General features: G+C 39.8%; 1 protein-coding gene across 44 annotated transcripts in view; it reads left to right on the forward strand.

The window, feature by feature from the left end:
• The window catches only part of GPHN (gephyrin), a 224934-nt gene that overhangs the window by 179953 nt on the left and 28885 nt on the right, over positions 1–16096 (forward strand). For all 44 annotated transcript variants that reach the window (XM_026708419.2, XM_026708427.2, XM_087921648.1 and 41 more), the window contains 2 exons: positions 5140–5182; positions 13771–13908. In XM_026708419.2, the coding sequence (XP_026564204.1) occupies positions 5140–5182; positions 13771–13908 (181 nt within the window). The remainder of the gene's footprint in view (positions 1–5139; positions 5183–13770; positions 13909–16096) is intronic.

Raw genomic sequence — 16096 nt, forward strand, 5'->3', positions numbered from 1 at the left:
TTAAATGTAACTTTTTTCCAGGAAAGGATAACCAGAAGCCACCATAGGTTGGAACATTGGCTTAAGTTATTTAATTTCAATAAATAGATTTATGTTAATGCCATAAATTCAGACTGAGATAGATGTCTCTTTGGGGCAAGCTGCTGTGGAACAGAAGAAAGAGGGATATTTGGATTTTTTTTAAAATACATAATTATTTAATCATTATATAAGATGTCTCAAAGGTGGTTTTTGAAAAGGCAGCTGGACTGTTTTTTTTCTTGAGGAAGAAAAACAAAATGTTTTGCTTCTCATCCACAAGCTTCACCAGTTATGATGGTGGAGCGTGGGTGTGTGTGAAATGGAAGAATAGGTATGACAGTTGAGATTGGATGGTGGGGGGATGGAACGGTAGATTCTGACAAGATTTTGGTGGGAGGGGAAGGGAAATGGAAGGATTGTATTTTTGTGCAGTCATTTGGTCATTAGCACGTTCCCTGAGAATTCTTGAAGCCACTTGGGGGTTTAATCTTTGTCCTCAGATTCACCTGAATCAGAGTGCAATTGGTTGTGGAATTTTCTTGAAACTGCTGCAAGAGCTGTGTTGTAGACTGGAGACTGCAACAGTTTCAAGAATATTTTACAAACAATTGCACTCTGATTCAGGTGAACCTGCAGACAAAGATAAACCCCCAAGTGGCCTCAAGAGCTCTCAGAGAGAATGCTAACGATCAGATGACTGCAAAGAAATATAATCCTTCTATTTTCACCCCCAATTGTCTAGTCAGAATGTATCCTTCCATCCCTTCTCCCCCCATTATCACAATTGATGAAACTTGTTGGATGAGAAGCAAAATATTTTGTTCTTCCTCCTCAAGGAAAAAAGTCCAGTTGCCTTTTGAAAAAACACCTTTGAGACAACTCTGTCTTGAATGACTGAGGATCTCCACAGACATTATATAAGGTACAATTTTGTACTCAGAAGTAGCTACAGAACTACACAGGCCTTATTTTAATCTTAGTAATTGTTTGCTCCCTCATTACTTTTCTTGTTAAATGTTCTTCGTTGACAAGTAAAACTAGAATCTGGACTTCATAGTATAAGTTTCTTCTTTTCTTTTTAGAAGAAACAAATATTTGGAAATTTAGGCTATGCAATTAATAGAGCATGCAAAAGTTATACTCCCTCATTCAGTGATCTTTGAAAAATGTGATATTGTCCAACCCCCCCACCCCCCAGCAAAATACAGCCTACCAAGAAACAATCCCACTGAGTACCATTATTTAGATTTATTGTCAAGAAACTAAGAATCATAGAATCATAAAGTTAGAAGGCACAATGGTCTTCTAATGCAATCCTCTGTCCAGAGCAAGACTCCTCATATCAACCTAGACAAATTACTACCCAATCTTCATTTCATCAAGTCCAGTGGTAGAGTACCCACAACTTAAGAAGCAGGTTCTTCACTGCTAAAGAGCTCTCACAATCAGAAAACTGCTCTTGATTTCAAGTTTGGATCCCCCTCTGCAAATCGTCTACACCTTGATCCTTAACCTATTCTCAAGTAAATCCAAACCTTTCCACGGTGATTGCACTTTGTATTTGCTAACATGCTTTCTTTAAACTAAACATACCCAACTTACAATACGTTTAGGTTAATATTCATGCATACTATAGACATGGTATAGAGTGGTGCAGTGGCCTAGAAGTAGAGCTCTCGCCTCACAATCAGGAGACTGTGAGTTCAATCCTAGGTAGCGGCAGATATTTCTCTCTCTGGGCACAATGAGTAATTATCTGCTGCAAACTCTACACTGGTGACAAGATGGGCATCTGCCCAGTAAACATTCTGCTTCATTCATTTGCCCCAACTCCACACCAATGTAGGCAATTACAAAGTCATTAAAAGAAAAAAAAATACTATAGACATGGTATAGATACTGTAATATATAGAATTTGGGAACAAAATAAATCAAGTGCCAGCATTCATTTATTATTCATTAGGCTGGAGCTTCTGAGAACCACTCAAATCTGTTGTTTCCAGGAGTGCTTCCCAACCAGGATATTTAGAAATAAAAAAGATGTTATGTTTCTCAAAAGTCCTCTGTAAAAACACTCTGATTAATTTCCCTAACAGCCCTCTAATTACAATAGTCCTCACTTAAGGGTAATAATTAGGAACAGAATTTCCATTACTAAGTGATGCCATCATAAAGCATGATGTCATGTGACCATGTTGCTTAGGAACAGCAGTTCTGGCAGGCCCCAGTTACAACATTAAGTGAATTTCTGTGGGTTGTTAATTGAGTACCTCATGTGACCCTGACTTCTGATTTTCTGTTGGCTTCTTCAATGAGTTTGCTTCTGGGAAGCCAGCAGGGAAGGTCACAAATCATAATTGTGATTCTGGGACACCACGCTAATTAAAAAGGTGGGCCAGTTGCAAAATGCCCAGATCATGTGATTGCAGAGGTATTGCAATGCCCAGAATTTTGAGGACCACTCATAAGTACCATTCGTTCAGCAATGTCGTAAGTTCAAACAGTCACTGAACAAGTAAGTGGTTATTAATCAAGAGCCACCTATATGGGCTAATCAGATATCATGTCTAAGACAAAACAATATCAAAGTTTTGAAGAAATTTGTGCTTAGGAAATAATTGATCAAATTGAGAAACAGCTAGAAATGTTAAGTACAGTGTTTATTTTATCTTGTCCTGTTTTAAATGTTCTATTACAATCGGCTTCAAGTGTCTCCAAAGTATTTTATTTCTGTATTTCATATTTGAAATAAAATATAGATTTCATTATATTTTTCTCATTAATATATTTGTGCCGTGTTTCTCTAACAATACGGCTTCCACCAATAGGAAGGCCCAGCATGATTTCTAGGCATGAGGTGAAATTAAGCCCCACCCCCAAAATTTAGACCTATTTAAACCATGCGTTTCCCTACCATTTCTCACATCGTTCGTTAGAACTACACGAGGTGAAGAGAAATGGGAAGGGAAGGGGGGGAGAAAACTTGCCTTTAGGAGCTCCATGTAGGTAGCCTAGGCTAGAATACCCTGATCTACTACCAATAGAACATTGGCCGATAGAACCTCCCCAAAGGCCAAGTGACCAGCTGCTTCTATCAGCCGGTAGAAGCGGCTGCTTGCCTTTGGGAAGCTTCCATCGGCCGATAGAAACGGCCTCGTGGTGAGGGGAGCTCGCATTAGTTGTCTTTGAATCTACCAGTGGGGCAGGAGAGAAACCACATACGTATCTGTGTCTGGATGAAAATTGTGAGATTGCGACAGAGGGAATGGGAGAAAAGGCCTTAGCCCAAATGTATTCTTGTTTTGCTTTCTTGCCCATTCTCTGATCAATCTCTCCGGGGCAGCTTTTAGCCTAAAATCGCCCAGGTCTCCCTCAGCTAAAAGAGAGGGGAGGTCTCCAAAGACCATCCCTAACCTCCGCCATTTGAGAGGACCAAACTCATCGCTTCTCAAAGTTAGACCCATAAGTTTTTCAAAAGTTCTTCTGAACACCTCCGACGTCCGATGAAATCAAGAAATGTCTCATGATTGAACTCAATTAAAAAAAAAAAAGAACCTGCACCTCGTCGCCAAGTCCCTGGTTTTAGGGCTCCTCTCTCATCCCGAATTATGCCGAAATAAAGGATTCCAAGGCTGGCATTGGTTAATTGGTTAATGAGGGGCGCTCTTTCAGGCGCTTAGAGAGAGAGAGAGAGAAAGAGAGGGAAAAGGAGGTGTCACTGAAGTTATCAGACTCTCCCCAACTGTTAGCAATGCCACCCGTGAGCTGTGGCAGGATTGCCTTGGATCATGTGCAGAGTGCCTTCGCTGTTAAGCTCCCCTCCCACGACTCAAGGTTCATATTAAAATTAGGCCTTTCCAACCAGCCCCTGCAAATATTCGGCCCTCACCAGAGCAATAGAAAGGACAGTTTAGCTTCTCTCCTGCCCTTCTTCGCTCCACCTCCCATCCGCCCTCCTGTGCCGGGGCGGCGACCCTTTCACACTTACCCCACTTCCCTGCTGCATTCCTACGAGGACTGCTCTCGCGTCTCCTTTCAGGAACCCGCCCAATCTCCCTTCTAAGGGTAGCTGAGCTCTGCTGCCTCCTCTTCCCTCCCTGGTGCCCCCCCCACTCCCCAAACCAGTGGCGGCAGCAGATAAAGGGAGGTCGGCTGCCCTGGGACTTTGGCAGGGTGCCCGGAAAAGGTCTGGCCTGGGAAGGGGAGGGCAGCAGTGGGAACCCCGCAGATGCTGAGACCTTCCCTCGCCAGAAGGGCTTGGCTGACCCGGTGCAGGGACGAGGACTGGCAGGGTGTGTGGGGGGGGAGAGAGAGAAAGAGAGAGAGAAACTCAGCTTGCTTCCCTTCTGCTAAGAAAAGTTTGCAGCCGCTCTCCCATGCGCACTCCCCTTGCCACGAAGCCATTTCTATCGGCCGATGGAAGCGGCTTGTGACTCTGCCTTTTGGGAGCTTCCATCAGCCAATAGAAATGGCCTCGAGGAGAGTGTGTGTGGTGCGCTCCTCTCAGGAGTGCCCTGTGGGCAGCCATGCCTCACCCCAAAGTGGCTGGTGACTCTGCCTTTGGAGAGATTCCATCGGCTGATAGAAACAGCTTCGTGGCGAGGTGAGTGCGCGTGGGTGCTTGCCCCGAGGTCGCTTCTACCAGCCGATAGAAGCGGCTGGTGACTCTACCTTTGGGGAACTTCCAGTGGCAGCCTCATGGAGAGGTGAGTGCGCATGGGGCACTCTAGATGGAGGTGTGCGTGGGGGAAGAAATTATGTCACCCCCGGAAAGACGTCCTAGCTGTTTTTTCGGGTCTCAAAAAAAAATAAGACCCAGCCTTATTTTATGAGAAACATGGTAGTAAAGCTAAAGTATAATTGAAATTGAATATATATATTCAAATTATTACAGTTCAACTTTAAACAAAAGTTGTATTCTATACATTGGTTTAGTTTCTCTTGTATATATTTAATTCAAACTGTTAAGCAACAGTTTCTTAAATATAAGTTGTGTAAGAAGATTTTAAAAAATGAATATAGCCTCTGTCTCCAGATCCCAGGAGCTTGCCCACTATATTCCTATAGTCATTTTATAATGTTTGTTCTACTTTATCAGTTCTGTTCTTCTCTCTACAGGTCCAATCCAGGTGCAGCAGTAAGGAGAACATCCTCCGAGCAAGTAAGTGTTGCATCTTTGTATTCCTCTAGTGGAATATAATACCTTCGTGATAAGGTAGAGTTTTGCTGGAATTACTTTGGTGACACCATAGAAAGCGATGTAACTGGACTTCTTTTAAAGCTATTTTTCTGGGCTTTTGTGTCTGCAGAATACACATGGATATATGTGAGATCTCATTAGACAGATCGAAAGATATGCAAAATACTGTATCCGGTGGTCATGGACAGATGTTCTATAACATTTGTAAAGCCATGATTAAAATATATACTAAAATGTAAAATAAATATTTTGTAAAGACATCTTTACCCATCAGGATATATAGGAGAAATTTCTGGAGGCGGGGAAAAGAAATCAGTTAACGGTTTTCTGCTTTCAGGCTAGAAAGTACTGGAAAAACACAGTTTTATGTTACATGCAGAAACCCTGGACACATACATTTCTCATTTCTCAAGCAAATCAAAGCCTGACATTTATTTTCAGTAAGCTGCATATTAATTATGTGTATTAACAATAAACTGATTAATTTTAATTAAAATATACTGAACCAAGTTGCTTCATTATTGCATTTAATGCAGTCATTAAAACAGGTTGTCAGCAAAGATAAACTCTTGACTAGTTGATGCGAAACTATGATAAAGTTATATATGTGTGTGAACAGATCAGAGTGCACCCTTGAAACAGCCATGTGTAATCTAGATTATTGAATTAAATAATTTATATAAAGCTAATTATCTTTTTATCTTTGTGATTAGCAATGTTTTTATTGATTCTTATTAGTTAATGTTTCCAAAGCCAAATTCCTTGTGTGTCCAATCACACTTGGTCAATAAAGAATTTTATTTTATTCTATTCTAAATATCATTGAATGAAATTGTTGAAGCTTGGATCACGGAACCTCTATAATAAAAAATATAGCAACTGGCTGTAAAAAAAGGGAAAGTTAAATATTCAGGAATATAATTCCTAAGAGAAAAGTCTTTATTATCTGAGCGAAGTGTTAGAAATGTAAACCTAGCTGACAGAGTAAAATGTAATGACCAGATGCACCAACTATCATCCCTGGATCCATTTTGAATCAGATTTGTGCGTGCCACAAGAGTGGATAAGTAACAATGGGAATGAAATTAAAGTGAGAAGTATAGCACAATATAACACAATGAGATCTATTTTATGTTAATACATGTAAATGCAAGAAAGTAGTCACAAGTAATCAATGAAAGATAATTTCAGTAAAGTAGATACAAATAATCAATTTTCAAAATATTTATGAACTACTATTAATATAGATAATAGAAGGTAATCAATTTTGAATAATTTCATCATAGAGATTTTTCAGACTTCTTTCTTATGTCTTTTTTTAGATAGACCTATTTCTCAAATTTGGATATCATGCATCTAATGAAAATGTATTTTAATTTTCAGTTTTTTATTATAACAAATCCAGCAATCATTGCCTCACAAGAATTAAATCAATTGCTTATGTTACATTAATAGCTATAGATATAGATAGAAGTGGACTGCTGGGGGTTTGCAGGGAGAACCCCTAGCTAAGATTCTGTGCAGTTCAGAGAACCCCCAAATCCTACTCCTGGCTGGCCCCACCCACCCTGCCCTCCCCTCCCAGGAGACCCCATGCAGCTCATTTTGGATGCAGGTAAGTGCAGGACACTTGTGGAGGCTCAGGGAGGGCAAAAAACGGGCCTCCCAGAAGTTCAGGAAGGCCAGAAAATGGCCCGTTTTCGGCTTCCAGAGAGTCTTTGGAGTTGGGAGAGGTTGTTTTCACCTTCCCGGCGGCTCAAGAAAAGCCTCTGGAGCTCAGGGAGGGCAAAAACACCCCCCACTATGGTGCAGGAGGCCAACTAGGCCACACCCAGCCAGCAACCAGAAAGAGAGCCCTTTCTAAAATTTTCAAAGCCCACCCTGGATATAGCTAATGTCTTAAGAAATATTGCCTAAAACTAAGAACAGGGTTTATATAAAAATTATTATTTAACAGGGTTGGGGTTTAAAGTTTAGTGATTGTGGTCCAACAAATAAATTTCTTGATTTTTCACCAGCAACTGTTATTGATACCTTAAAAAAAAGATGTTTTGGTACACAGGCCATAATTACTGAGCAGACACTGACTGATTAATTTTATGGCCTGTCTTTATAGTCAAGCATCCTGGTTTCTCATTGGACTTTGTGCCTAATCTTGATTGGTCACTTTGATGGTCTTGGTTTCAAATTGGTCCTTTGTTCATTCCAGTTTCTAGTTGGTCATTTTTGAAATCCTAATTTCTGATTTTTAAAAATTTGTCCTGGGTTCAAGTTGGTAAGTCTGAGCTACTGAGTCTGATTGGTTTCTTGTCCAAACAAGTTTCTGATTTGTCCATTGCTACAGTCACAAAACTCTGAAGCCCAACACTGCCCAACAAATAGCATATACCAGTATAATTATAAATTATTCTTTAATGAATGTATTAGTCGCTCAACTCTAATAGGTTCTGAATAAGTTGAATAATTCTGTCAATTTATTAAAAATTTAAACCAAAAAGGCTGCATTACTATGAAAAAATGTAATATATATCCAACTTACATATTGCATAAAATCCATGTGAACTCAAAAGATTACAATCTACATAGTACAGTTTTACTGGAGTATAATTCAGTATGGATTATCTTCATGGTGGCCTACCAAAATTGATAAATACAATTTATGTTGCCAAACATGGAGGTCAGTAATGTTAATTCCTAAATTATCTTCCTCATTTTTTTAAACTTTCAAGAACTTTTATCAAAACTTGTTATTCTTACTATACGAATTTTATGTAGCAACATTTTATATAAGGCCTCTCCCTGATTACATCTGCCCATCCACCAGATCTAACAGAGAAGGCATGCTGTGTATCTCCATCACTTTTCTGTTGTAGAGTCTGCTTTAAGGAAACGCCCCTCAGAAGTGAGGTTAATTCCATCCTCCTTACTATTCTGCAGGCTCCTCAAAACCTAGCTATGCCTTTAGGTCTCAGAAGACCGGGGAGACCTTGTGATGACCCAATTATTGTAGCTTACATGCCCCTCTCCTGCTTTTGTGTTTTTTATATTTTTTAATAATGAATATTTTTATACATTTATGGATTTTGTTAATACCAGGGACAAATTATGCCCTTAAAGGTTAAATAATTTTATTCAAGGGGCTCATAACATAAGCCTTTGAATGTTATAAATACCCCTGAGAAGAATATTTAGAAACTCAATAATTTTACATATTGCTAAAAAAAAGCTGTCTGACAACATTGTTTTACAGAAATTAAACAACAGCTTCCTGGCTATGGTTCCAACTAAAGAAAAGAAACATCTAATAATCAGCCTATATAGAAAACCCACTGGCAAAACTTTTTTTATAAAAATATGGTCTCATTTGAAACAAATCAGAGATAACTAATGGTCAGTTATCAACATTTGCTAAAAATTACATGAAAGTATATTTTTAACAAAGATTGCCAACTGCAACCCAAATTTTCACAAACCAACTCCAGATCATATAGTACTGTACAGCCTACAAAACTAGGTCTTCAGAGCCTTTTCCAAAATGCAAGCAGGGTCGGAGTATCTGGAATGGGAAGGTAAAACTACTCCACAGGGCAGGCACAGCAACAGAATAAGCATGTCTCCTAAGTGCCACTTTGTCAAATTTTAATTGTTTTTATTTAGATGATAAATAAACACAGGAGAAGGCCCTTCTAGTGTGCCCTAAAGAGAAAGAAAATAGATATCTGAGATAAAGCAGCTGAGATTCACAATCACATTACCTATAAAGTTTGGTCAAGCATGGAGGTCTCCAAACTTGGCAACTTTAAGACTTGTGGAATTCAACTCCCAGAATTCTCCAGCCAGCATAGCTGAGAGTTGAAGTCCACAAGCCTTAAAGTTGAGGACCCCTGGTCTAGCAATTAAGGCACTAAACTAGAAACCAGAAGACTAAGAGTTTTATTCCTGCTTTAAGTTGGGTGACTTGGGGTCAGGCACAACTCATCTCACAGGTTTGTTGGTGTATGAAAAATAGGATGAGAAAGAAGCTTTAAGTATGGTTGCTTCTTTCAGCTTAAAAATATAAAAACAAAACAAACAAAAACCAAGCAGGCTGTATTCAGTTTAAATAAATGGAAGAGTTTTCATTTAAGCAAGATTTGGGCAATTATCTTAGAGCAATCTTACCTGAATAATACACTGCTCAAAAAAATAAAGGAAACACTTAAACAACACAGTGTAACTCCAAGTCAATCACACTTCTGTGAAATCAAACTGTCCACTTAGGTAGCAACACTGATTGACAATCAATTTCACATGCTGTTGTGCAAATGGAATAGACAACAGGTGGAAAGCAGAGGCAGTTAGCAAGACATCCCCAATAAAGGAGTGGTTCTGCAGGTGGTGGCCACAGACCACTTCTCAGTTCCTATGCTTTCTGGCTGATGGTTTGGTCACTTTTGAATGCTGGCGGTGCTGTCACTCTAGTGGTAGCATGAGACGGAGTCTACAACCCACACAAGTGGCTCAAGTAGTGCAGCTCATCCAGGATGGTACATCAATGCGAACTGTGGCAAGAAGGTTTTCTGTGTCTGTTAGCGTAGTGTCCAGAGCATGGAGGCACTACCAGAAGACAGGCCAGTACATCAGGAGACATGGAGGAGGCCGTAGGAGGGCAACAACCCAGCATCAGGACCGCTACCTCCGCCTTTGTGCAAGGAGGGACAGGAGGAGCACTGCCAGAGCCCTGCAAAATGACCTCCAGCGGGCCACAAATGTGCATGTGGCTGCTCAAACAGTCAGAAACAGACTCTATGAGGGTGGTATGAGGGCTCGACATCCACAGGTGGGGGTTGTGCTTACAGCCCAACACTGTGCAGGACGTTTGGCATTTGCCAGAGAACACCAAGATTGGCAAATTCACCATTGGCGCCCTGTGCAGGTTCACACTGAGCACATGTGACAGACATGACAGGGTCTGGAGACGCCGTGGAGAACGTTCTGCTGCCTGCAACATCCTTCAGCATGACCGTTTTGGCAGTGGGTCAGTAATGGTGTGAGGTGGCATTTCTTTAGGGGGCCACGCAGCCCTCCATGTGTTCGCCAGAGGTAGCCTGACTGCCATTAGGTACCGAGATGAGATCCTCAGACCCCTTTTGAGACCATATGCTGGTGCGGTTGGCCCTGGGTTCCTCCTAATGCACGACAATGCTACACCGCATGTGGCTGGAGTGTGTCAGCAGTTCGTGCAAAACAAAGGCATTGATGCTATGGACTGACCCACCTGTTCTCCAGACCTGAATCCAATTGAGCACATCTGGGATATCATGTCTCACTCTATCCACCACCGCCACATTGCACCACAGACTGTCCAGGAGTTGGGGGATGCTTTAGTCCAGGTGTGGGAGGAGATCCCTCAGGAGACCATCCGCCACCTCATCAGGAGCATGCCCAGGTGTTGTAGGGAGGTTATACAGGCACGTGGAGGCCACACACACACTACTGAGCCTCATTTTGACTTGTTTTAAGGACATTACATCAAAGTTGGATCAGCCTGTAGTGTTTTTTTCCACTTTAATTTTGAGTGTAACTCCAAATCCAGACCTCCATGGGTTGCTAAATTGGATTTCCATTGATAATTTTTTGTGTGATTTTGTTGTCAGCACATTCAACTATGTAATGAACAACGTATTTAATAAGAATATTTCATTCATTCAGATCTAAGATGTCTTATTTTTGTGTTCCTTTTATTTTTTTGAGCAGTGTATATTTTCAGCCTTGTTATATATTCCTGTAACATCCCAATCTACTTCCTTATGGCTGAGTGCCCTTATCACATTAGTAATGGTTAAAGAGGAAAATTATGTGGTTATGTTCTAACCTACTAGTAAAATTATATGGTTATGTTTTAACCTACTAGCTCTAATAGAGTTTTAGTTCTCACTTCATTGATTTCCCTGTTCTGTTAATGATGTATCAGTTAACATCCAACTATACTTAACAAAATAATTTTCCTAGTTCTTAAAGATAGCCTAAATTTGTACAGTGACTTCTACTAGGCCACACACACTACTGAGCCTCTTACTGACTTGTTTTAAGGACATTACATCAAAGTTGGATCAGCTTGTAGTGATTTTTTCTACTTTAATTTTGAGTGTAACTCCAAATCCAGACCTCCATGGGTTGCTAAATTTGATTTCCATTGATAATTTTTGTGTGATTTTGTTGTCAGCAACTATGTAATGAACAAAGTATTTAATAAGAATATTTCATTTATTCAGATCTATGATATCTTATTTTTGTGTTCCCTTTATTTTTTTGAGCAGTGTATATAATTCCAAAAGAAAGCAAAGCTTTTTCTCATAGAGTTGGAAAATATTTTCAGTTGAATAAGAATGGATACTTTAGAAAAATACATTTTGTAAAAAATATTATTTTAATAGGTGTTTTAGTTTGAAGTGCTAACCATGGTTTCTAACGAGTTCTACAACTGTTTGATGCATAGCCTATGAACCAGTGGTGGTATTCTACTGGTTCAGCCCAGTTCTGGTGTACCGGTAGCGCCAAAGATCAGCTGGAAGAGAACTGGTTCACTCTGAGTCTCTCCAGCACTCTACAGTTGGGCCCACCCTCCAGCCCGTGCTCCTAGGTCCTTTTTAGCCTCTCAGCTGTTTGACATGGCAGGGCGGATTGCTGTGCTAAATAGCTGAGGGGGCCGTAGCTTAGTTTTTATTGCTTTAACGCATGCGCAAAGCGTGCATTTGGCACATGCACATGTGCGTGATTCGCGAGTCATGCAAGTCGCACAAGTTGCGCGATCCCAGCCCTGCAGCCATGCCCAACAAGTCACGCCCACAGAACTGGTGGTGTGAACCTTTGAATCCCACCACTGCTATGAACATTCCTAAGTAGGATAACATTTTATGTGAAAAAAATATAAAATGATCAAGCATATTGTCGTCAGCCCTTGGGGTTTGACTTTTGGAACACCCTGTACATGTAGGCCTCTACTTAGAGCAGTTTGTTTCGTGACTGTTTGAAGTTACAATGGCACTGAAAAAGTAACTTATTACTGTTTTTTACACTTATGACCAGGGGTGGGATACGACAGGGTTAACTATTGATTCAGTGATTTACGAGGTTTGGTGATTTATGATGTGCTTCCCTGCATGCTGCGAGTGCGTGCCTGTAAATCGTCATCAGCACACTGCGTGCAGAAAAGCAGCCTTTGAAACAGATCTCTTTTCCTGCTTTTTTAACTGCAGCTGTGCCTCGTTTGGCAGCTGAAGTTGAAAAATCAGGAAATAAAGGTCAGGTAAGAGCCCAGGTGGGCGTGTGGGCAAAAAGCTCAGCGGACATAGAACCAGTTCTATGTCTGTTGCTTTTCAGAGCTACCGGTTCTAAAGAGGTGGATAGAACCAGGACAAACCCACCCCTTCTTATGACCATTGCAGCACCCCCATGGTCACGTGATCAACATTCAGATGCTTGGCAATCGACTCATACTTATGACAATTGCAGTGTTGCAGGGTTATGTGATCACTTTTTACAACCTTCTGACAAGCAAAGTCAATGGGGAAGCCAGATTCACTTAACAACTGTGTTAAGAAGTTAACAACTACAATGATTCATTTAACAGCTAAGGCAAGAAAGTCCATAAAATGGGTCAAAATTCACTTAACAACTGTCCTGTTTAGCAACAGAAATTTTGGGCTCAATTGTGGTTGTAAGTTGGGGACTACTGTAGAGAGAAAAAGATGCTCCTTTCTTTTGGCCATAATTCTCAGAAATATCAAGTAATAAGAAAATGGTTTTATTTTAGAAAAATGTGAGTTATTGTTCCTCAAAAAGAGTCTTAAATTAACAAAAATATTCAATTTATTTATTTATTAAATTTATATACCGCCCACCTCACCTAGAGGCAACTCTAGGTGGCTTACAACCAAGTAAATTAGATAATTGAACTTTGTGTATGTAAATAATAAATTGGAACAAATTTGTTCTTGAAACAGAATATTTTTAATGTCTTACTCTGAACAGCATTTTCATTCCCCAAAGTTATGAAATATTGGTTTGATACAAAGTATTGTTTAGATGAGGAAAATTATGTACAAGTAGTCTTTGACTTATGACCACAATTGGGATAAGGCTTTTCATTGTAAGTTGTTGTGGTCCTGAGTCAAATTAGATGCAATTTTACAATAATTTTTATAGAGGTTGTTAAGCAAATCATGTGATTGTTAATGCAAATCCAAGCTTCCCCAAAGGATAGTTTTTTCCAGAAATCAGCAGAAAGGTCACAAATCATGATCAGGTGACCTCAGGACACTGCAACCAGTTGTAAATTCAACCTGATTGCCAAGGCCCTAATAACAATCGTGTGATCATAGGGGGATTGTGACAGTCATAAGTACGGGTACAAGTTGTAAGCCGCTTTTTCCAAGGCCATCATAATTTCAAGCAGTTGTAAATCGATATCTATAGATATCCATATTTATAGTTTATCAGTCTTTCCAGGAAAATATTAATTGTGTTATTTATTAAAAAATAATTATAACTTTAATACTCTTTTTCAGGTCACAGTGCCGTAGACATTACAAAAGTAGCAAGAAGACATCGTATGTCTCCATTTCCATTAACATCTATGGACAAAGCCTTCATTACAGTTCTGGAGATGACTCCAGTGCTTGGAACAGAAATAATCAATTATCGAGGTATTTAGTATCAGTTCTGGCATCCAGAAGAAGAATAAAGGGAAAACTGTTTAATTTTCATTTACATTATCTTTATTAGGACTGAGCAGATACTTGGAAAGGTGTGCTTCACAATGCACAGAGATGCATACAGAGTACCTCTCTCTGAATTATTAAAGCAGCCATGTTTTTTTTCTAGACCTGCGTAGCTGTAATGTCAACTGTTTCTGCTTGTCTGCTCAACATCCATCTGCAGGCACAGCCCTCTAATGTTGAAACAGCCAGGAGTAGTTTACAAAGCAGCTGCAGGCATCTAGAAAAAAGATACAGCTGCTTTAATGATTTGGAGAAAATATTTCATGCATAATCTTATATATTGCAAAGTAACTGTTTGAAAGGATTTGCACAGCCATAGTTTTTATATTTTAAGTTATGCATAACTTCTTAGAATGTTTAGAATGTTTACAGTAACAATTCTCTTGGGTTTGATATCTTTCTACTACTTATAAAAGAGCTGAATCCAAAAGATAATGGCTTGTAAAATGCCTGGAATTTACCTAATGAATTCATAGCAAAAATGTAGTTTACTTTAGATTTCCATTCTAGCAGGAAAATGGCTCAAGTAAAAAAAATGATAGGGAAATAAAAATTAAAATCTGGAACAATGTTTTGTAACCTGAAGAAAACAGAAGCAGCAGTAATTTATTATATCTGTATTACGAGAATTGAGCTACATATATTATCTAGTTGCTGCTTGGGAAAGTTTTAGCTAAAACATTTGTCTCTGTCAGCAGAAGTGTGTAGTAATAGTATTTTCACAGAAATAAATCTAGATTGAAGAAGAATCACAATAACAAACACAGTTATTAATCATACTTACCATCAGTTTCTTTCCCTGCTGCATGTCAAGTAAAAAAGAGAGTAAGTTGTACATTTATTTGGCATCCGTGATTATGTTATAGGAAATCGCTTCCCAACAATCTGTCTAATAATATTTAGCAAAAAATGAAATAATACTGTACACATACAGATTATCAGTACAAATACTGCATATATAACTTTATATAACATTACAGTTATATAGCAGGTACTGTATTCCTCTCACGCATCCCCCTAAACTCAAATCCAATGTAAGCAAAGTATTTTGAAAGGCTGCACAAGTAGTCCTTAATTTCCAACCACAATTGAGACCACAATTTGGGTCATACGTCATTGCAATTGTTATACGAGATGCCCATATGAGTGCCTCACTCAATAATCACAATCCCAGTGTTTTGCAGGTTTCAGGTGTGGTTTGGTATAAAGAAAGAGTCCAGGTATTTACCTTGATAAGCTTTATGTGTTTATTCAGCTAAATAAAGACAGCCCTCCCTTAACAAGTTACGTATGGAGAACCCTGAACACACTTTGACACTCATATTTATATGTTTGCTACATTGTCCACTTCTCCACCCAGAACCACTGGCACGCTTCATCAGACAAGCTGACACACACTAGATAAGATAAAGACGTACAAAAATAGCCATCCACCACCCTTGGAGGTCCTCCAAAGACATTGAATGTCATCTCAGGGACTTTGTGTGCTTCCTAAGGAACTTTCCATGATCTTGAAGGCTTGCAGAAGCAATGGTGACATTGGCACATATGCTCCATCAAAACTTTCAATAGAAACATTAGATTCCTGGTCAACACCAGCGTCCCTGTTCTGGTCATTAAGCAATTGTAGAGGTTGTTAAATGACTACACAGGTTGTCCAGGGGGTAGGGGAGGTCCTAGGAGACACTGGTTCACATATTTTTTTCCCCTCCACACTACGCCCAAAAGGATTAGGCCTTCTCTCTGCCCCACTACTCTCCTGGAGCATTTGGGCTTTCCCCTCTTCCAACCACTCCTAGAAGAGCTGGTCTTCTCTAGAATTCACTACTGGAGCACTGCACAGCTGGTCTTCATCTCCTGGCCCACCACTGGCACTTGTTTCCCAATCTACCTCTGTAGAAAGAGCCTTAGAATACTGCAAGATGAGCACCAGCCTTCACCAGGTTTTCAAAGGTTAGAAAGAGCCTTGGAAACTTCTCAACACAAGCCCCAGACCTCACAATGTTCTGAAGGTCTTCCTACCTTCAGAAACATGACATTTATTAGCTTTCTTGAGTAGCTGCATATCACTTAGGTTGGGCGCACTTCTCAGTAGCTGCACAAAAAGGAAACG

The sequence above is a fragment of the Pseudonaja textilis genome, chromosome 1 (assembly GCF_049901715.1).
Source record: "Pseudonaja textilis isolate UNSWEBS1 chromosome 1, rPseTex1.2, whole genome shotgun sequence".
NCBI classification, from domain to species: Eukaryota; Metazoa; Chordata; class Lepidosauria; order Squamata; family Elapidae; genus Pseudonaja; species Pseudonaja textilis.